Source organism: Leuciscus leuciscus, assembly GCF_965113295.1.
Source record: "Leuciscus leuciscus genome assembly, chromosome: 20".
Lineage (NCBI taxonomy): Eukaryota > Metazoa > Chordata > Actinopteri > Cypriniformes > Leuciscidae > Leuciscus > Leuciscus leuciscus.
The window spans coordinates 1,733,284-1,756,538 of NC_138744.1; the positions used below are offsets into that span (position 1 = coordinate 1,733,284).

Consider the following 23,255-nt stretch of genomic DNA (forward strand, 5'->3'; position numbering starts at 1 on the left):
CAGAAGAAACTCAAGACTACAGTGGAGGCGTTTCAGGAGTTCAGAAACACTGACACTGATATAGAGAAGAACTCCCGCTAGAGGGACTTTGTGCTTTGGACCTTTGCAGACCTTTTCATGATCAAACAGCAACATTTAAAAGCATAATAGGACCCTTTTCTTTGTTTGCAATTTTTTCAAGTTTGAATAAAATTGTCTGTAAAAAAATTAATTGTCTGAGTAAAATGGTCACTGACTTATTGAGCTTGAGCGTTCCTTGAAAACATCTTTAGCTGAGTTAATTTCACACATTGTTTTCCTTATATTCCTTATATTCTAATGCAATGACTGTGACTGAAGTGCCTAAACACTATTTGAGGCTGCTGTATATAAAACTCACATGGTATTACCATTTGATAGCACCACTGGTACCGCCATACAACTTTAAAGTGCAGCCGCTACTGACTTTCTAACAGACTTTCCTCTGTGTGTGAATCCTGCAAACTCCATTTTAACCTCCGATTCAATTCTGCACACTCATCCTCTCAGATGAGAAACCTTTTTGTGTGACTCGTTCTATGAACATCTGCTGTGAGCTGCACATTTGACCAGTTTCTAGTCACAGTATGAGTCATTGTACAGCAACAGTACTAATCACAAGATGGTTATTTAAGATGTAAGAATAGTGTATATACTGTATATGAAATAACCATGTGGTAATGCCAGCCCTGCACTGATCAGTCAACACATCACATGAGTAAACCACATCTTCACATATTCATTCACTTCATGTGAATCAATAACCCTATATTTTTTTGCATTGCATAATTGATCTACTTCTCCTTAGGCATGTTTCGATCCATGTTTCGTTAAGTCATGACGTGAGAAATACTGTTTCTGGGTCCAAGCCTCTACTCGTTTCACTTGCGAATAATATCTCAACATTGTTTATGAGCTCTATTTATTTATAAAACACATTTAAACTAAGCTTTTATAACGTAAAGTCTCCACTACAGTCTCCGTGCTCACGACATCCCAGACACAAATAGTTTAATGACTAATAAAAGATGAATCGCTGCCTGGTCATCTGGGATTTCCGTATGGAGATAAAGGTTGGGATCATGATTTTTGGGTAGTATCACATCACATCATGAGTGTATATTATTAGCATTGTTGTTTCCTTTTGGAATCTGATAGAGCGTTTGGACCCAGAAGCGGTGGTGTGTGACGAACGGATTATCATTTATATATTGGGTTAATTAATAATAACTATTAAAAAACACACACACATCATTAACAGTGTTAATAAGATGAAATCAAAGTGATTTTTAAATTGGTCACATTTCATTTGAGGGTCCAAAAACATACTAAATACTAAAAATAACTGAATGAATTAATAAATAACATCCGTGATCTTCATTACTGAACCCTGAGGCACTTTTGATTATCTGATGGCATTAAAAGTTTAGTATTAAATACAAATCTAAAGCAGGACCCTCAAATGAACGGCTCCCGGCTTTATATATGAAATGACAGGAGACTAAGCTCGAATCATCACAGACGGCACTAGCGGATCACATCACAGCTTTACCTGAAGAATCAAAACTCTGAGACATGCTAAGAGGCCGAATGGCTGCAAGAAAACAGGCAGGGTGTTAAACAGGCAAGTATAAAGATTCACAACAGCAGAAGATGGCTAATTCAGTAATACTTAGTGTGGATAGCAAGATAAGACTTGCGATTAAGACATTTCATCCATTTTACATTTGGCATTTCATCCATTAATTTACATGGATGGACTAAAATAATACGAGACAGATGATCATCAGCCATGTATGAAGCAGATATACGCCACACACAGAAGCTGGTACTTGTGTGACTGTTGCAATCAGAGCAAATGTCAAGACAGGTTTGTTTCTGTGATCGTTCATCTCAACTGAACATCACCAAGTCTGATAACAACATCGAGCTGTGAGCATGTGCAGTGACCTTCATACATGATCCATGATGCATATGCATCTCCAATGACAGCTCCTTTAAACGACCTGCTGTTTATGCATGTATAGTACTGTATGCTTTTGTGTGTGTGAGTGTAAAGTCTCACCGAATCTACTTCTCCGGATCTGATCTGGCGACACAGGCCTCAGTTTCCTCTCTGATTTGATTCCCTCCAGAATGCGCTCATGCAGACTGGGAGGACGTTCGGCCTGAGGCTTGAGCTTTCGCGCTGCCACCTGAAATCACACGTAGATATCATGGAGTATTTTGGAAGCAAAGAGAAGAGCTGCATCAGTAAATTTAATTTCCCATGTCACAATTTGCGATCACTTCTTCACTTTCAAGTTAGTGGTGTTATCTAACTCACATAATTCCTTGATTGAATCATACATTAAAGGATTAGTTCACCCCAAAATGAAATTTTCCTAATAATTTACTCACCCCAATGCCATCCAAGATATCCATGTCTTTCTTTCCTCAGTGGGAGAGAAATTATGTTTTTTGAGGAAAACATTTCTGGATTTTTCTTCTAACAATGGACTTCATTGGTTACCATCATTTTTAAGTCCAAATCAATGCAGTTTCAAAAGTCTCTGAAGTGTTTAAACGGGCTGTACGCGATCACATTTTGGGGTGAACTAATCCTTTAAAACACAGGGGCATTAACAGGGGCTTGTGTTAAAAATATTTATTTTTACGTTTTTTTTTTTTGCAGAGTTAAGCATTATGACCAATCACACACATACTTATCATGAATTAAAAGGCCAATCAGAGACGAAATCTGCTAAAACGCTGGAGTTTGTTTCAGTGCACACACACTCACTAACTGAATTCTGCACTCTTGTGAATCCTCTCATCTTGAGCAAAGTGCATATATGACGCAAGTAAAAGATTTATTGTAGAGCAGCCAGCTTCATTTATCATAACTGGAGTTTTTGTGAGCATGCAGAAATCGCACTGAACGTAATTCATGACTTGTGATGGGGAACGTTCTTTGCCTGCTTTCTATATATAATCTGGATAACCATTTTGTTTTTCATGTTGCTAAGATAACCAATGTGTGCTAAGATAACCAAGATAACCAATGTGTGCTAAGATAACCAATGTGTGCTAAGATAACCAAGATAACCAATGTGTGCTAAGATAACCAAGATAACCAATGTGTGCTAAGATAACCAATGTGTGCTAAGATAACCAAGATAACCAATGTGTGCTAAGATAACCAATGTGAAGTCTTGATTTTGTAATGTGTAAAACGCAATGAACTAATTCCTAAATGCTTCTCAACTAGTTTAGTGTGTGTAGCCTACAAGAATCTCACATCCCTTTTCCCCAAACATACAAACTTTTTTAAATGTATTCTATTAATCAACATTTTTAATCATTATTACAATATCAAGGGCAATCGCTTAGTAATAACTTACAATAACAATTAAAAGTATTGCAAAACGTTTCAGTTTAATTTTATGGATTGAAAACAGCTTTGATATTAAACAAACTGGCAATATAAGCTGTTCTAAAACATAATCTCTTAAAACACTATTGGTCTTGAGTATTTAAATATAGTGACGGTTGGTTAAAGGAATATGACGTAGCCTGATTATAATTTCTTTTTACTTGAATCCCTGAAAACACTGCAGATGGACACATGTAAATGAATGCTGTGCATGCAATTCATTGTAAGTGAACTCTCTCCTAAGTTTGTAAGTAGTGAATAAGGATGACTCACAGGGTTGAGGGGGGGTCTGGACCTGATAAAATCAAGGATGACCTCATGAGCGCTCTTCTTTAACTTGGGTGGAATATCTCCATTCACCTGAGAAAGAGAGAGAGAGAGAGAGAGAGAGAGAGAGAGAGAGAGAGAGAGAGATCTGAACACACACATGCACAGACCTAGACTCATTCCAGCTGGACGCATCACTGAATCCCAATAATTAATATCAATGTAGTTTAGATGGTCTATGTTCATCAACAAGCTATAGGTATTCTATTTACAACTAGCAACTTCTGAAAATGTTTTTTTGCATCTTTGATAAGTTAATATGAAGTTCACTTGCCTCAAACAAATTTTTTGTGCAATACTTGTGTTGCATCAGTGTAGCTAAAACAGTAGAGCAAGGCCTTTGATTCCCAGGGAATACATGAACTTGATAAAAAGCATACTATGAATGCAATGTACTGTAAGTTGCTTTGGATAAAAGCGTCTGCCAAATGCATAACTGTAAATGTAATGAAAATGAAATATGCATCCGATAGGTGTGTTGTGACATGTGGCGGTATGTGTTCTGAACTCACCATGACCTTACGTAGCTTGTAGCGTTTGGAGCGGATGTCATCCATGAGCATCTCGTACGGCGTGAGCTGGAACTCGATCGGCAGTGGGTTATACTGCCGTTCCTGAACCTTCTGCAACTTCACACCGTTCCTCAGATCTCGCATCAACTGCACCCAGAGCCACGTCTGACCACAGCACACATGCATCAATACGACAGACGCATTCTAATGGAATATTCTAGGCTCTTTTCCAGCAGAATATATCACTAAGTATAAGTAATCCTCTAAGGCAAGAGACTACAGGCAAAAACTGTGTTCTTCATGCACTGGAGATTTTAGGCAGTTTGGCTTTTCATAATGTGTTGCTTCAGACTCGTGGAAAGAAAACATCCAAAATACACATTTAAGTGCATTTATCTATTTGTGTCTGTAGATATAGTCAGAGATGTATTCTTTGCACTTGAAATCTATGCAAATTAGTGAATATTTAATTAGAGAATGCATAATTTGCATGTCTTTTTTAGAAAACTTCTAATACAAAAAATGCTTGCTTCTTAATAGGACTGGGGATGTATGGTTATATTTACTAGTTAAATTTGTTTTTACCTGTGGTGTCTTGCCTTAAACTAAATTGGATGAGGAATAAATAGAGCCAATCAAAAGTCTCCATTCTTTGAAGAGCAGATCACTTACCCAATCAGAATTCTGCAGCTCGTTTAGCTCTCTGCCAGGTACGTCAACAGTGTCTCCCTCCATCTTACGCAGGTTCTGTCCAATCAGAGGGAGACACAATACTTCAGACAGCAGCTGAGTCTATAGATGCGGCAGTATATCACTATTATTATTACACCCAACAATGTGATGAATCTCACAAAACATATTTCACCCCAAAAATCAAAAGAATGAAAGAATGCCTGTTTTGAGAAACATTGAGATTTTTTTTGTTGCATTGTGACATTATTTCCCCAGTCAATGAATGCCTTTTGCACATGCACCTTTGTTTTCTGGATGTTATGAATGTATAGGTGAGGAAAATAAAAGAATATATTAATATTTTTCCTTCAAAAAACAGAGAATAGGACAACAGAACTTGCTCATATTCACTTGCTCATGCCTGTTTAGTTTTGTCTGTACTATGCATCGTTTTATTTTAAGTCATTTCCCTCTGAGCACAAATGGTGCCGTCATTATGGCCGTATCCCAGCTTTAGTTTGGAAATAAAAGGCTTTACAGCGCAGTAACAGTAAACCCTCATGGGAACGAGCACAGAGGGAGACGGTTTGTGAAGGCGGAGCGGCTCGTCTCATCTTACACTCTAAACCCCATCAAAAGCTGCAGAAGAGCCACAGCAGACACAGATTTCCCTGCGAGAGGAACACAGTGGATGATGATTCTGTGCTAAACACAGGAGACGCTCTAAACACACTTTGTGGTCAATGTGTGCCAACACAGAGCAGACATTATTAGCCTAAAGCACATAAACAATGCTGATACCATTAGAACGTGAACGTTATATTTACATCCACATGTAATGTTAGTCAAGGTTTAAAAGCTGTACATTTTGTTTTTCATGACTACTGTCCATCCTCTCACAGGCGTTTGGTTTTTCTTTGTTTTTCTGCTGTGCCTTTAAGACTCTCACTTGCCAAACACCCTCTGTTCATGTGAAATGAAATCAACTGAGACAAAATAAAACATTTTCCATCTCTTCCAGGTCTGGGTTTTATGTTTCCCTAAGACAGTTTTATATAAGCCATGTTATTCGGCTGATACATAATAAAGGGCACAATAAAAGCAGACATGGAAATGTCACCATAACGTCTAATGTCAAGAGTGTTTAACCGCCTGCAGTAAAGCCAGCAGCGACTCTCCTCCACACATGACATCCTTACAGTTAATCAATCACAAATCATGTTATGAGACCAACAGCAAAAACGTCATACCTGACAAACCTGTTATTTTGACTGGCAAAACTATTATTTTTGTAAATTGAAATAAAGCTGAAATAAAATTAAATATATTAGGGTTATCGTTAACTAAAATTAAAACCATAAGAAATTATTTTCTTTACTTGAAATACATCTTTATAAAAATATATTTATTTAGTTGAATTTGAACAACTATAATAACCCTAAATGAACTAAAACTCAATAAAAACTAATGAAAAAATGACAAAAACACAACAAATATTACCAAAACTTTAACTAAAATTCAAATGAAAACAGAAAGTATAAAATCTAATTTAAAATATTAACAAAAAATATAATAGTATATAAATTTTATACTAATATAATATAAATCTTACATGGAAAACTAAAATGACTAACTGGAAATAAAAAAAATAAAATAAAAAACTGGAAGGAAAAATAAATTAAACCTAAATAGTAATATTTTGAAAAAAATAAATAATAAAAATGACAAAAGCACATAAAATATTCATATAAAAATGAGAATAAAATAAAAACCTGAAAATATAAAAATAAAGCTGATTCAAATTATTACTAAAAACTATAATAGTATTTTAAATGACTATATATATGTGTGTGTGTTGTATGTCTGTCAGGAGATTTGAACTCTCCTGCCAGGCTGTTGTTGAAAGTGACTTGCCTGATTAAATAAAGGTTAAAAAAATTATTAAAATAAATACAAATATTTTAAATAATACAAAAAAACACTGCCTCAGATATACAAGTATGTCTACTGGGAAGAGAATGGGATGAATGTCCAAGTCAACCCAACATAACAAACAAGAAATGTGTCTTTATTTGGGAGGAAGCGTAACCTCTCACCTCTTTTGCGCTCTTGATCTTCTCCAGGAAGGTGCGGAGCTCTTTGGTTTCGGCGTAAAGCGCTCGACACACGGCCTGGTAGTGACTGGGAGCATCCCCTGGGGTGGACAGGTGAAGGGTGCACAGCTGGACACAGTCAACAGGGCAACTCACTCAGATAGATTCACACTATAATGAAGTTCACATTCAATTATTCATCACATGCCCGTGTTGGGAATTCACACAATGAAGGTTTGAACATGAGGACGGGTCAGAAGGAGACGCATTGATCCATACGAATGTCTCATAAATGAAATAAATGGACAGAAGGTGTGGTGAGTCACTCCTGGCTTCATACTGGCAGCAGTCTGTGCGTTTCACAGCCCATTAGTGCAACAAAAACATCAACACGGTACTTAAATATTTGTTCATAAATCCCCTCACTCACTGTGACCAGATTATTTACCACAACAGATATGTGGAAAAAATCTGAGAATGAATGCATGTGTACCAGTGAAGATAGCTCAGCCCACACTGTAAGTCTGAGTGCATTGCATTGTGGGATACAGTATCTCAAGCTCTGGTTATATATGGCACATTTCACCCTGATATTCTATAAATAAAGAAAATTAGCATACTGTTGATGTAGCCTAATATGTTCTGCAGAAACTGCTCAAGCGACCTACTGAGATCATGTGTAGGGCTGCAACAAATACATCAAACGAAAATTATTACAAGGCACTTGTACAAGGCACTTTAAAGTAAAGAAAACGCACACATATATAAACACATTTATATTTATATATTTGCATAATGTATGCATTTTTAAACATGCAATAAATGCTGCTGTCGCCATTACATTTGTCTCAATCACTTTTATGCAAGAAATGAAGTGCAATCATTACAAAAATATTTGTTGTTGTTAAAAGTCAAATTTAGGTTTCAAAATTACCAACTTGAAATCCTTAATGAAACGTAAAGACTGACTTAAAAATATATATATATATTGTGTACAATATTTGCACACACACGCATAAATTAAATTTGCACAAGGAGAGGACTTAAAATGTGATTAATCAATTATTCAAAGAAATAATGGTCAAATTAATCAATTATAAAATAATTGTTAGTTGCAGCCCTAGTCATGTGACATCACTGTCGCATAATGTCTACTGTCACTTACTAATTCAAAAGAATCGCAGACAGTATACAGTGTTCACTTCTCAGTATTCATATCAAACACAGTCAAACTCTACAGACTGTTGTTGCTCCCCACCTTGATGATGTCACGGTATCCGCGGATCCGGCAGGGGTGTGTGGGGTTCCCCTCCCGGTCATCCTCCTCTTCCTCAGTGGCGGCGTAGCCTTCATCGGGGCAGGAGTCACTCTCTGCGTCACACACATTAGTCATGAGGTCGATGAGCTGCTCCAGCGGCGGGCTCAGCTCTCGCTCCTCGTTCTCTTTCAGCCCGTAATCCAGAGCCTTGTAGATCCTGATGCCCAGAGACTCGATCACCTGCAGCACAAACACTCATTAACTGCTCATGAAAGGTCCCATATTGTCAAAACTGAAATTTCCTGGCTTTTCTCATGATCACAGAGGTCTAGGGGCGATGAAACTACAGTATAAGTTTCACAACAGTCGATCCACAGACACATGCACACGACCTGCATGAAGCAGCTGTGCCTTTTCACAAGCCGTTGTGACTTCCGTATAAATGTGATGTCAGAACTACTCAGTCACCGCCTTCAGTCTCCACCCCCACCAATGCTGGGTCACTCAGAAAACAACAGGCCAATCAGAAGAGAGGCTCATGAATATTAAGTAGACAGGCCAAAATCTGCCTGTTCTTGGCAGAGCTCATGAGAAACGAAAAGGCTTCAAAAGCTAATATAAAACTTCAGAAAGGTGTACAATATGGGACCTTTAATCACTATGTTTGTCTTGTTTTTCAGTAAACCAATCTGAACATGATTCAAACTAGATACATTAACTTGCGTTATATCAGAGAACATAACTTCTTGACAATGTTTCCAGGAACTTTCTAGGTATTTTAGTGCACTGGAAGGATGCTGTCTACGTGGGAAGAGCACTTACTACTGAAGTAGGGACACTCGAGACACAAGAAACAGATACGGCTGATGTAAAACCTCAAACACAAAAGTAAACTAAATGCTATTCGTGCCACAAGAACCTCGATGGCTCCAGCAACAGCAGATCAGTCGATCCTGGGGCTGAACGGCACGGTGAAACTTTCTCTGAGACCTGATATGCCGAAACTAGTCAGTCTACTTGCATTGTTTAAGACCTGTTACAACAGCTGTAAACTAGTCATCAAACCTGTAAGGGTTTCTAATAACACACACACAATAGGATACAGCACTGGTTCTCGACCTGTGTTTAATATAGCGTGGGTTGTATTTCCTTTTACATTACAGTCGGATTTAAGCCAAAATACTGTAGCGTTTGACAGGATTCACAACCTTTGACATCAGCAACAAAAGATATTTTCTTCTCGCTTGTATGAGAGGATAATCAGAGCAGTCGTGTGACCCATTTTTTGGGCTGTGACCCACCAGTTGAGACCCACTCGATATAGAGAACAGAGATGAGGTCACATTACTAAATGACTGTTATGATGTTTAGGCTGATTAATGTCCTTGTTTCCTTCAATTTTACACTGAAACACAATTTTACACTTTTTACAATTTAAAAAAGGCTATTTTCAATTTGAATATATTTTAAAATGTAATTTATTCCTGTGATCAAAGCTGAATTTTCAGTCACATGATCCTTCAGAAACAGCTTCATATTTTTGTGGAAACAGTGATAGTTTTTCAGGATACTTTGAGTAATTGTTTCACTACTGGCTATTACAAGAGAGATTCACTGTTCTATAGTTCTGATGATAATATTCACATACACTGACTGCAAAAAAATGCTTTTCTTAGTATTTTTGTCTTGTTTCCAGTCCAAATATCAAAAAATGCTTAAATCAAGACGCATTTACTAGATGAGTAAAATGACATAAGATAATAATCTCGACAAAAATACTAAATAAGAAAAGCATTTTTTGCATTATACCAATGAGCATCACAAACAAATTAGAAGAGGTTCTCAGCTCTTGAACCCTCCAGGTCCACGTTCCAGCTTCATCAGACTCTCCTGCTGTAATCCTGAAGACCTTGATTGTTCAGGAGTGTTTGATCAGGGTTGAAGCTGAACTCTGCAGGAGAGTGGACCTCGAGGGCCAGGCTTGAGAACGGTACTTTTCACGACAATGATGGACTAAAAACAGAAACGTTTTTCCTTTGCGTTTTTTTGCATACTGGCGACAATGTTGTCAAAATAATCCCCGTTCACACGGATCCGCGAAACGGCTAAAAACGCTGTATAATGCTGCTAGGCCAGTAGGTGGCGATGTCACTTTGTAAAGAAACACTACACGCCTATAGACTGAACACGTAATACGCATACGCACGACGTCACCGGTTTCACAAATTCGCGTTTTTGTAGTTTACGCAGAGACGATAATGGTATCGTTTTCAAAAACGTGCAATTTGAAACCCGTTTTCAAAAGTTTGTGTTTTCAAGCCTCTAATACACCGTTGTCGTGTAATTGAACGGCCAAAAATGCATAAAAGTTTTTAGTTGAAAACAGTGTCGTGCCCTTAGAATATAATAAAGATGTTACTTTGTGGGTTTTAAGTTTTTCCACATGACTTAATGGTAAAATCTGTTGCCCTTAGAAGACTGGAGATCAAAAGTCATATAACTCAGACTCTTTTATACAGAGCAAACGTTCATGCATTCCCTGGGAATCAAACCCATGACCTTGGCATTGAGCTCCATGAACTTACTGTTTGAGCTAAACATGAATACAGCAGCTTCCCTCCAGTCATAAAGAGCGCGGTGTTATTAATCTCTGTGATTATTAGACCCAAACATTTACTGACAGATTCTTGAAATGAATTTCATCCAGAATGCATGAGCCTGCAGTGAAGTGGACAACACACTCCTTCACTGAGATGTCTAGCAGACAATTATCTTCACAAATAAAAGCACTGGGTAACAATAGCTTCAGTTTAAAAACTGAACATTAACCCTGAGAATCTCATAAGGAAAATAAGTGCCCATGACCACGACTGAGGTAATGAAGAGCAACTGATGTTCTGTCTAAACATGATAATAACCAAAAGCACAGACTTCATGGATCTCAGTCCTGCCAGGGCCAGCTGCATAAACATAGCCACTACTGAGTCTTAAGAACTAGTCTGACCAACTAGAAATGAGTTAGTCCAATCTACCTTTTTAACTTGTAAGACTAGTCTAAGCAGTTTATACAACTGGCGGGTCTAACTTCATCTGGCCTTCGTACATCTAACCGCATCTAGTCCAATGAATGTCAGATAATCCAGTATAACAAAGTAAAATACAAGGAGCATAAATCAACATGAGCAAACAACAACACACACCTACAGGACTATACAATCAACATGAGCAAACAACTACACACACCTACAGGACTATACAATCAACATGAGCAAACAACTACACACACCTACAGGACTATACAATCAACATGAGCAAACAACTACACACACTACAGGACTATACAATCAACATGAGCAAACAACTACACACACCTACAGGCCTATACAATCAACATGAGCAAACAACTACACACACCTACAGGACTATACAATCAACATGAGCAAACAACAACACACACCTGCAAACAACTACACACACCTACAGGACTATACAATCAACATGAGCAAACAACTACACACACCTACAGGCCTATACAATCAACATGAGCAAACAACTACACACACCTACAGGACTATACAATCAACATGAGCAAACAACAACACACACCTACAGGACTATACAATCAACATGAGCAAACAACTACACACACCTACAGGCCTATACAATCAACATGAGCAAACAACTACACACACTACAGGACTATACAATCAACATGAGCAAACAACTACACACACCTACAGGCCTATACAATCAACATGAGCAAACAACTACACACACCTACAGGACTATACAATCAACATGAGCAAACAACTACACACACCTACAGGACTATACAATCAACATGAGCAAACAACTACACACACCTACAGGACTATACAATCAACATGAGCAAACAACTACACACACCTACAGGACTATACAATCAACATGAGCAAACAACAACACACACCTACAGGACTATACAATCAACATGAGCAAACAACTACACACACCTACAGGACTATACAATCAACATGAGCAAACAACAACACACACCTGCAAACAACTACACACACCTACAGGACTATACAATCAACATGAGCAAACAACTACACACACCTACAGGCCTATACAATCAACATGAGCAAACAACTACACACACCTACAGGACTATACAATCAACATGAGCAAACAACAACACACACCTACAGGACTATACAATCAACATGAGCAAACAACTACACACACCTACAGGACTATACAATCAACATGAGCAAACAACTACACACACCTACAGGACTATACAATCAACATGAGCAAACAACTACACACACCTACAGGACTATACAATCAACATGAGCAAACAACAACACACACCTACAGGACTATACAATCAACATGAGCAAACAACAACACACACCTACAGGACTATACAATCAACATGAGCAAACAACTACACACACCTACAGGACTATACAATCAACATGAGCAAACAACAACACACACCTACAGGACTATACAATCAACATGAGCAAACAACTACACACACCTACAGGACTATACAATCAACATGAGCAAACAACAACACACACCTACAGGACTATACAATCAACATGAGCAAACAACAACACACACCTACAGGACTATACAATCAACATGAGCACACAACTACACACACCTACAGGCCTATACAATCAACATGAGCAAACAACTACACACACCTACAGGACTATACAATCAACATGAGCAAACAACAACACACACCTACAGGACTATACAATCAACATGAGCAAACAACAACACACACCTACAGGACTATACAATCAACATGAGCAAACAACTACACACACCTACAGGCCTATACAATCAACATGAGCAAACAACTACACACACCTACAGGACTATACAATCAACATGAGCAAACAACTACACACACCTACAGGACTATACAATCAACATGAGCAAACAACAACACACACCTACAGGACTATACAATCAACATGAGCAAACAACAACACACACCTACAGGACTATACAATCAACATGAGCAAACAACTACACACACCTACAGGACTATACAATCAACATGAGCAAACAACTACACACACCTACAGGACTATACAATCAACATGAGCAAACAACTACACACACCTACAGGACTATACAATCAACATGAGCAAACAACTACACACACCTACAGGACTATACAATCAACATGAGCAAACAACTACACACACCTACAGGACTATACAATCAACATGAGCAAACAACTACACACACCTACAGGACTATACAATCAACATGAGCAAACAACTACACACACCTACAGGACTATACAATCAACATGAGCAAACAACTACACACACCTACAGGACTATACAATCAACATGAGCAAACAACAACACACACCTACAGGACTATACAATCAACATGAGCAAACAACTACACACACCTACAGGCCTATACAATCAACATGAGCAAACAACTACACACACCTACAGGACTATACAATCAACATGAGCAAACAACTACACACACTACAGGACTATACAATCAACATGAGCAAACAACTACACACACCTACAGGACTATACAATCAACATGAGCAAACAACTACACACACCTACAGGGCTATACAATCAACATGAGCAAACAACTACACACACCTACAGGGCTATACAATCAACATGAGCAAACAACAACACACACCTACAGGACTATACAATCAACATGAGCAAACAACAACACACACCTACAGGACTATACAATCAACATGAGCAAACAACAACACACACCTACAGGACTATACAATCAACATGAGCAAACAACTACACACACCTACAGGCCTATACAATCAACATGAGCAAACAACTACACACACCTACAGGACTATACAATCAACATGAGCAAACAACTACACACACTACAGGACTATACAATCAACATGAGCAAACAACTACACACACCTACAGGGCTATACAATCAACATGAGCAAACAACTACACACACCTACAGGGCTATACAATCAACATGAACAAACAACAACACACACCTACAGGACTATACAATCAACATGAGCAAACAACAACACACACCTACAGGACTATACAATCAACATGAGCAAACAACTACACACACCTACAGGCCTATACAATCAACATGAGCAAACAACTACACACACCTACAGGACTATACAATCAACATGAGCAAACAACTACACACACCTACAGGACTATACAATCAACATGAGCAAACAACTACACACACCTACAGGACTATACAATCAACATGAGCAAACAACAACACACACCTACAGGACTATACAATCAACATGAGCAAACAACAACACACACCTACAGGACTATACAATCAACATGAGCAAACAACAACACACACCTACAGGACTATACAATCAACATGAGCAAACAACTACACACACCTACAGGCCTATACAATCAACATGAGCAAACAACTACACACACCTACAGGCCTATACAATCAACATGAGCAAACAACTACACACACCTACAGGACTATACAATCAACATGAGCAAACAACTACACACACCTACAGGACTATACAATCAACATGAGCAAACAACTACACACACCTACAGGACTATACAATCAACATGAGCAAACAACTACACACACCTACAGGCCTATACAATCAACATGAGCAAACAACTACACACACCTACAGGACTATACAATCAACATGAGCAAACAACTACACACACCTACAGGACTATACAATCAACATGAGCAAACAACTACACACACCTACAGGACTATACAATCAACATGAGCAAACAACAACACACACCTACAGGACTATACAATCAACATGAGCAAACAACAACACACACCTACAGGACTATACAATCAACATGAGCAGACAACTACACACACCTACAGGACTATACAATCAACATGAGCAAACAGATTGCATTTTTTAAATGTATGTGCCTCGTAATCTTTAACCAAAATAACTTCCTCTTCTTCTTCTTCGAGGGCGGGGCAAACCTGTCACTCACATGAGATCAACCAATAGCAAACCACAACCATCCAATCAATTTGTTCCAACAACCATCCAATCCCCGCCCTACATTTGTTCTCGTTCGAGAAGCTGATTCGCTCAGATATAAACGGCACAATAGAGAAGAAAGATGATCGCAACTTCCGTTTCATGCTGACTTTAATTTACACTGTACACAAACAACTAGACTATCACATCTGCATAAAGTTTGATCCAGTTCATCCAGATTATTCTTGCCAAGTACTGCCAACTAAAACAGACAGAGAAATGAAATGCAGTTTAACACAGAAAATACACAGTTCTGCTTGTGGATTAAATATCTTGGAAACAACTTTGAACACTTCTTTCAGTCTGTTAGAGCTCTGGGAACTCATCGCTTCTGGAAAGCTGCTTAACAAGGATTTGACTATGAAGTGAGTCTCATAGACACATACTGTAAGATGAGTTTGCTGAAGACTGCAAATCTGTCTGTGTGTGTTTGTGTCCTCATCCACCGGCATGCAGTGCTAGACCTGTCAGTGCTTCTCTCATACCAAAGTTCACTCTGAGGTCATCTTTGAAACGCCTCTCGGGAGTGCAAGTGCAGCTCCTATCTTTATGAATTGGGAAACATCACATTCTCCAAAACTGTTCGCCAAGTTTAAGATTAAATTTCATATTTGAAATCATCAATGAAATCTGACAACAACTTTCTCATAAATGTTGTTTCTAAATGTTCGAATCATGACAGTTATCCAATCACATCCTCTGTTGAGGCACAGTCACGTGAGTGTTTCTGTTGCACATCGAGGGATTTATTCAGTAAATGTTTCCATCATAGTTTATGTGCATAAATAATCCCATAACAAGTAATCTGTCTTTTATGTGCATTTTTAGAATTTATGCACATCTTGGCATTTCAATCCAGTGTTTTTTTTATGCAATATCCTAAATATGTATAAAAAAAGGTGGATGGAAACATACAGTAGCTAATGAGATTTGCTGAATAATCAATATATATTAGCGATGTTTGTTTGCATGAATTCCATACAAAGAGAAAATAAACAAATGAGATTAAGAACCTTTCATTAGCAAATTTGATGAATGTTCAGCAAACAATAACTGTCTCATGAATACAATCGGTAATTAACTCATAGCGACTGAATTAAGTTGAGTTAAGTGTATGTTTAACTAATAGTCAAGTGAGAGTCAGCTCTAGCCGATCTACTGACCACATCATAAACCTGAAAGGTCAAAGATTCTTGCGATGCAAACAGTGATCTGTCGGGTCTATACGTCTCTTATTGGCCTTTAAAATGTCACCAGCTGATGACATCAAATTAAAAATGAACTTGTGGACTGACAAGCCGGTCAAGAGAGCAGAAAACATCTGAATTTAGAAGAACACGGATGTGCCTGCATTGCAAATGTCTCTAAGCTGCAGGAGATACTGTGCTAATAATAGAGCTTATTCATTTATGTTGATAAAAAAAACCTGAATTAAAATTAAATATAAAAATCATGTGAAAAACAAACATATTTAGGCAACATTTCTAATCTAATTTGAAGCACTATAAAATAAATTAAACCTAAAAATTAATATTTAAAAACAATGTAGGCTACCTCACAAAACTTCTGAGAGAGATTTGGTGAATATGTACTTACTACAACAGTAACTTCTCTCTAGAAAGACAATAAAAGTGGAAAAAGTTGGTCAAAAATGCACATTTACACACAAACTGACTACTAACCACAACTTTCAGATTCCATCTTTATTTTTTAGCTCAACTTTCATGGAATAGAGAGCACAGGATTGTGGGATATCAAAGGCAGCGAAGGATATATACATCCAGGGCCTAAAATTAACACTCGCCGAGCGCCAAATGCGGGTAACAATCGCCAGCTGGCCGGTTGTGATGAATTCTAACAATGCAAAATTGAGAGAACATGAACGTGAACAAATGAGAATGATGCTCAGGACAGTTAATGGGGCAGTGTTGCATCCTCATGAAAGTTTAAACCTTGCTAAATGAAATATTCAAGCTCAAGAAGACGCAAAAGGGAATCTTAATTCGTTACTTGTGCGCTGTGTGTGCAAACATCCACGTCTCAGACAGGGCACAAATAGTGAATCAAGCTCTCTTTTACGTCTTCTTGCGCTTGAACAGACATATTAATCCTTGTAAACATAGTCGGTTAGCCAATGTCTTAACTGATCGTAAACAGTTGAGAAATAAAACATGTGTATCAGTGTACTGGATCCATGCATCCGCTCTTAAAGTCACGGCGGCCTAATAAACCTGATGTCTGTTTTTAATGTTAATCAAACAAGAAAAGACAAAGAACAATCACTCACTGAATAACTTTTGTAACTTTAAGAAGAATTAACATAAGTTTCATGGCTGGTAAAAAAATATTTATGACCGGTATATTGTTACCTTCCTACCTCCATATCCTGCCTTTATAGGCTGTATCTTTCAGATTTCGGACGCAGACTAAATCACACTCAAAACAAAACTATGAAACAATGCCCTGGCAACCCTCCACAACACCATAGCAACCACATAGCAACAGCTGGAGAAGAAGTTCCACATGTTACATATCCATGTCATCAGACACATGTGACGCTCGTGCTGTCATGAGGCGTTACTGTACATCACTCACCTGTGTTGATGATCGGATCGGATTACGCACACCTGTGGGAGAACAGAAGAGAGGACCGTCAGGGACAGATAATAAACAGCTTCTAAACATCCGTTATGTAGTTGACTGGACAATCTGCAACGCTTTCTTCTTACATAAAACACTCTGAAGGCGGCAAATGTGATGCACATATTCTTTATGCATCTGATGACTGTTGCTTTACTGTCAGTCGGCTTTGATTGAACATGCAAACGCATGATAATGACTCTGAAATCAGGACAAGGCAAAGTCAGCAAAGAAACGGATCTCTCCGCTGTTATTCTGCAGTCGACAGCGAATGAGGAACATGTTTACCACCGGAACTTTTGACAAAGCAACTCTGCCATCAACCTGCTCTCTCCACAAGACACATCGATCTTCTGGACACCATGTAAGCAATAACAGTAGCATTTATTAAAAGGCAAACTGACCACCTCTCCTCTGGGAATATCACAAATAAAAGCTAAATCACAAATGAGATCTCTTTGATATTTCAATAGACAGCAAAGAGAACAAGTGGAGGCTGTATAGAGACCAGATGTTTCTCTTGAGGAAAGACTTGCATGTGTCTGTTGTAGTTTCAGAAGAGATCTTTTAACTGTGAGCTCAGATCCAAGATAACAAAATCTGCACTGAAATATTCATAAATCTCACAATATGAACTCAAGCATTTCTCATCAAATGATCTGAGCATCAAATGATCTATACTCTTACCTACTGACTCAACTAATGAGGAAGAGAAAGCTCTGAGCAATAATGAAATCCTCTGGAATGGTAACACATATGTTCATCTTTTAAACTGTGGATAAGCTGCACAGTGAACACATTTCATTATTATCAGCAGCACTTAGACATGTGAAGCCATTACAGCATTGGGGATATCGCATTCGCAAGGCCTTTAAATGAGCTTGAACTAAAAAGATATTAACCTCATTCTCCATTCACAGGTGCTTAGCGGGGAGCTTTCAGACATTTCAGTATCACTGATACTATTAGAGCTTTTATTCATATTTTGAATGTATTTTTAGATTTTTCATTTTAGTTAAAGTTTTAGAAATTTTGTTGTGTTTTTTTTTTTATATATATGTCTATATAGTTTTTATTAAGTTGTATTTCAGTTTTAGTGTTTGTTATTTTAGGTAAACTAAATGAAAATGAGAAATGCTACCGTGGCAACAAGCTGAAATAAAATAAGTTTATGTATAAAATATATGAAGTGACACAGCATACATAATTCATTTGACCCAATTTTATACTCAAAAGAGCATGAATTCTTTTGCAATATTTACAAAAAGAATATGAATATGGAATTTCACAGGCCCTGAGCCATATATTGTGTTTCTCAGCATGAGCATCATAACTGTAAACAACAGTGACTGTGAGCATTTATTTATGCTTAATTTAAACTTTCTTGTGTTTATCTTCGACTCCTGCATGTTGAGTTTAGTCCACTGACTGTCTCCTCTACTGGCCTGCTGATAAAGGCCTCTTCCACAATCACAGTCGTTCTGTTACATAACATATCAGTGATGTCAAAAAAAACAACTAAAAATGCAAAAACTACAGAAATTAGACATATAAGATATTAGGAGCATGACACAATTGCATAATATTTCACATGCAAATTTGCATATAGGTTATCACTCAATATTGTGTATTTCGTGATGCAGAACACTAAGGATAACATGCAAACATATAAAAGATGTTCCAAACCAAATGCATGACAATTAACACCAGTTATAAATATAAATGCACATGCCGATGTATGTAATGGATGCAGAAGGTGTTGAATGATTTGTCACCTGATCTGTCTCCGGAATGTAACCGTAACCGCACCGCTCCATCTTTATAAATCCTGACATCTCCCGGTCCTCCGGCACCAGCAGAGCCACTGGATCCGTCCTTGTTCTCCAGAAACGAGCGACAGCACTGGTAACACACAGCCCACGCCTGCTCCTCGTTGATGGGCTGCTTGTATAGATGTAAAATCTCATCCAGGGACAGCTCATCTTCATCCTCTCTGTCCATGATGGGATGCGCATCATCCTCCTCCTCCTCCTCCTCCTCTATCAGCTTGTGTCCGTCATCTTCTTCATCATCATCTCTCCTGCGGGCCATCGTCTCATCCTTCCCCGCAGAGAGAAGAGAGAGCTGGAGATGAATGCACCTGCGCTCGGTGTGTGTGTGTGTGTGATGCTGTTGCTGCTCTCTGCTGTTTCTTTCTGCATCACAAACCCGAAGAAGGAGAACTACGTCAAACGGGGATGTCAAAGTAGGCGGGGCTCAAATAATAAGTGTACATTTAAAATAAAAATATGGCACAACTATGAGCATGAGTACGAATAATACTTGTACAATAATTTACCATACAGGTAAATTATAAATAGCATAATATAATATAGGCCTATATAATATATAATAAAATATATTGATATATATTAATATATCGTAAAAACGTATATATGTTAGCCCACTGATTGTGTGTATATATATGAATTAATTAATTATAATTAATTATAACAAAATTATGTATACACACACATATATATTACATTTGAAAAAAAAAAAAAGACTTTCACTGTCTTTATCAAAGAATAAACATGTTTTCTGTTCCTTTTCTCAGCGCTGGCCAGAATGGGCCAATCAGAGTCATTTGTGATCACACAAGGATGTCGTTACTAAATACATTTGTAGAAGTTTCATTTAATGTCATTTAAAGAATTATAGGCTGCCTTTTAGACTATAAAATAATACAAAACGTGCGGAGAACTGAATGTGGCTCACTATGGGATTCGGCTATCTGAGCCTTTTAGCGCCGCTTGTGGTAAAACCAATATGACACAAAGGAATCGAATGGCAATGTTCGATATTCTTTACATTTTCATACCGTTTTGAGAATCAAAATACATATTAATAATCCGAATTATATAATATATTGATACATGTTCACATCCAGCTGTTTTAAAAGCATTCTGCTTGTCTTTGAGGATCACGCATCTCATATATTCATAAATCGAAAACAGAAAATGTTTTTTTTATATGGATGCTTTGAATTACAATTTTCATGTTAAATTGCAGTCATTATTTGTGGTTTGTTTCAGAAAAACTGGCCCGCGTTGGCGTTGTTTCTCCACCAGAGGATGACACGCAAACATTTCTTTACACACTTTCTCAGTTGATCACTTTACCAGCGCAATCCTGATCCGTTAAATGAATATTTCCATAACTTTAAACTGTCCGTTGATTAAATATATTTCCGGTGTAATAGTTTGATGGCGTCCTCCTCAAAAGATTAATCTTAGTGGCTGACTGTTGCTGGGTAACCTTCAAGCGTTCAAAAATAATGTGTGATTAATATTTATGAGGTAAGTCTTTACCCAAGTTTGATTGGCTAATTCACTAACAGACTCTCCCAACGGCTCTGTTTGTTAGACATCAGGTGGGCGGGCCTGCGTTGCATTACGTATTTAATATTCATAAGCCAGTTGTGCTGCACATGCGCAGTGTGAGTTAAAGCTTCAAAACAATGGCGGTAGACGGTTTGACCATAACAGAGCAATGGATCAGAGAGAAACTGAACCTTCAACACAGTTGCTTAGGTAAACAAAAAATAATATAGTTAGTTATTTACATTATGTAGTCTAATATATAACTAATATTTTAAATAATGTATTGCAGCGGATGTGCGATCATTGACTCTTCCAGGAACATATGAAGGGAAAATCTTTCATTTAGGAACACCCTAAAAAACTTTGTCCGTCTGAAAACATTGGACCTTTCACATAATGCTCTGGTTACAGTTCAAGGTGAAGATCAACATGTGTAAATAAATATTAATATAGTTTTCAACATCAACAATTAGTCATCTGCTTTTGTTACACTTATAACTTTATTATTAATTAATTAACATTATAATAGCATTAATGATTATGGTATATTATAGAAACATCAGTAGCTAATGTTGATAATGTATTCATATATATATATATATTATTGTCAAATTTATTCACAATTAATCACATCTAACATAAACATTTGTTTTTTTTTAATGTGTGTGTGTGTGTGTATACACACACACACACACACACACACATATATATATATGTGTGTGTGTGTGTAAATAAAGTGAATTCTAAAAATTCAGTAAAACTGTAAAAGTAGTTGTTATTAGCAGCCACTGACAGCACATCTAACTGTAACCGTACAGAAAGCTGAACACTGCTGCATATGTGTCATGCTGATGTTTGCAGGGGATTGAGCGTTTGGAGATGCTGGAGAGACTGAATCTGTACTACAACAGACTGGCGTCTCTACAGGACGTCTTTTCCCTGCACAAGCTGCAGAATCTGCAGGAACTGGACTTACGGCTGAACCCTGTGGTCCAGAGACACCCACACTAACCGCCTGTACCTGGTCCATGTGATGACCAAACTCCGCAAACTCGGTACATCATCTCTTTTCTCTGTGCTTCTGTGTCACTGCGTGCTCAAATCAAGCAAATCAGTGACAGTGTAAATGTTGTTCCTCTCTCTCTGTTATAGATGATTATCCAGTGCGAGACAGAGAGAGAAAGCGGCTCTCATGCATTTCTCATCAGAGGCGAATCTAGACACTGATCATAAGAAACATGTTTTAACACAAGACACATCTTGCAGGTATTGGCAGTGTTTTTATGGTTGTTAACCAACACTAAAACTATTTAAAAGTCAGTTTTCTGAGGTCATTGATGATGCCACTGTTTTGCAGAAGTAGTGAGCTCAGAATAAAAGCGATGCAGAAGGTGATGAAGACGCTGTCACTTCTAGATGGGAATGAGGAAGCTGCACTCAATGATGTTTCTAGCAGGAGACCTCTGACTCTCTCCGTGAGCTCTGAGAACGAGTGCGGCCCTCGTGTGTTACGGGTAAATACTGCACACTCACCACACTCTATACATAACTTGCTGTATCAGTATAGTCTGCTGCAGATGAAAGACCAACAGTATTTATTACAATATATAGTTATTATAGTAATATTTAATACATCACCCAACCATGCAGAGAAATAATATATACAGATCGCATAACAGTGCTTTACCACGTGAGTGTAAAACTTTACTGTTTGTGTACATATTGTCTGTGCTTGTAATTGGCAATTGTTTTCTCTCTCTCTCTCTCTCTCTCTCTCTCTCTCTCTCTCTCTCTCTCTCTCTCTCTCTCTCTCTCTCTCTCTCTCTCTCTCTCCTTCTCTCTCCCTCTCTCTCTCTCTCTCTCTCTCTCCCCTCTCTCTCTCTCTCTCTCTC

The 23,255-nt window shown here is 37.9% G+C and overlaps 2 protein-coding genes across 3 annotated transcripts in view; one reads left to right on the forward strand and one right to left on the reverse strand.

Annotated features, from left to right (window-relative positions):
- The window catches only part of spire1b (spire-type actin nucleation factor 1b), a 33,705-nt gene extending 12,435 nt beyond the window's left edge, over positions 1-21,270 (reverse strand). Inside the window, exons 1-10 of one of the 2 annotated variants that reach the window (XM_082149712.1) lie at positions 21,163-21,270; positions 19,777-20,196; positions 17,957-17,988; positions 8,296-8,535; positions 7,041-7,166; positions 4,945-5,019; positions 4,273-4,437; positions 3,707-3,793; positions 2,084-2,213; positions 1,571-1,612 (exon numbers count right to left, since the gene is read on the reverse strand). In XM_082149712.1, the coding sequence (XP_082005838.1) occupies positions 1,571-1,612; positions 2,084-2,213; positions 3,707-3,793; positions 4,273-4,437; positions 4,945-5,019; positions 7,041-7,166; positions 8,296-8,535; positions 17,957-17,988; positions 19,777-20,092 (1,213 nt within the window). In that variant the 5' untranslated portion in view covers positions 20,093-20,196; positions 21,163-21,270. Of the gene's footprint in view, positions 1-1,570; positions 1,613-2,083; positions 2,214-3,706; positions 3,794-4,272; positions 4,438-4,944; positions 5,020-7,040; positions 7,167-8,295; positions 8,536-17,956; positions 17,989-19,776; positions 20,329-21,162 lie in introns of those variants that run through there. The other variant, XM_082149713.1, reaches the window with a different exon arrangement.
- Positions 21,271-21,485: 215 nt separating this feature from the next.
- The window catches only part of cep72 (centrosomal protein 72), an 11,166-nt gene continuing 9,396 nt past the window's right edge, over positions 21,486-23,255 (forward strand). Inside the window, 8 exon segments of the mRNA XM_082150885.1 lie at positions 21,486-21,573; positions 21,653-21,709; positions 21,712-21,779; positions 22,225-22,371; positions 22,373-22,418; positions 22,516-22,545; positions 22,548-22,629; positions 22,721-22,954. Coding sequence (XP_082007011.1) covers positions 21,501-21,573; positions 21,653-21,709; positions 21,712-21,779; positions 22,225-22,371; positions 22,373-22,418; positions 22,516-22,545; positions 22,548-22,629; positions 22,721-22,954 — 737 coding nt within the window. The 5' untranslated portion in view covers positions 21,486-21,500.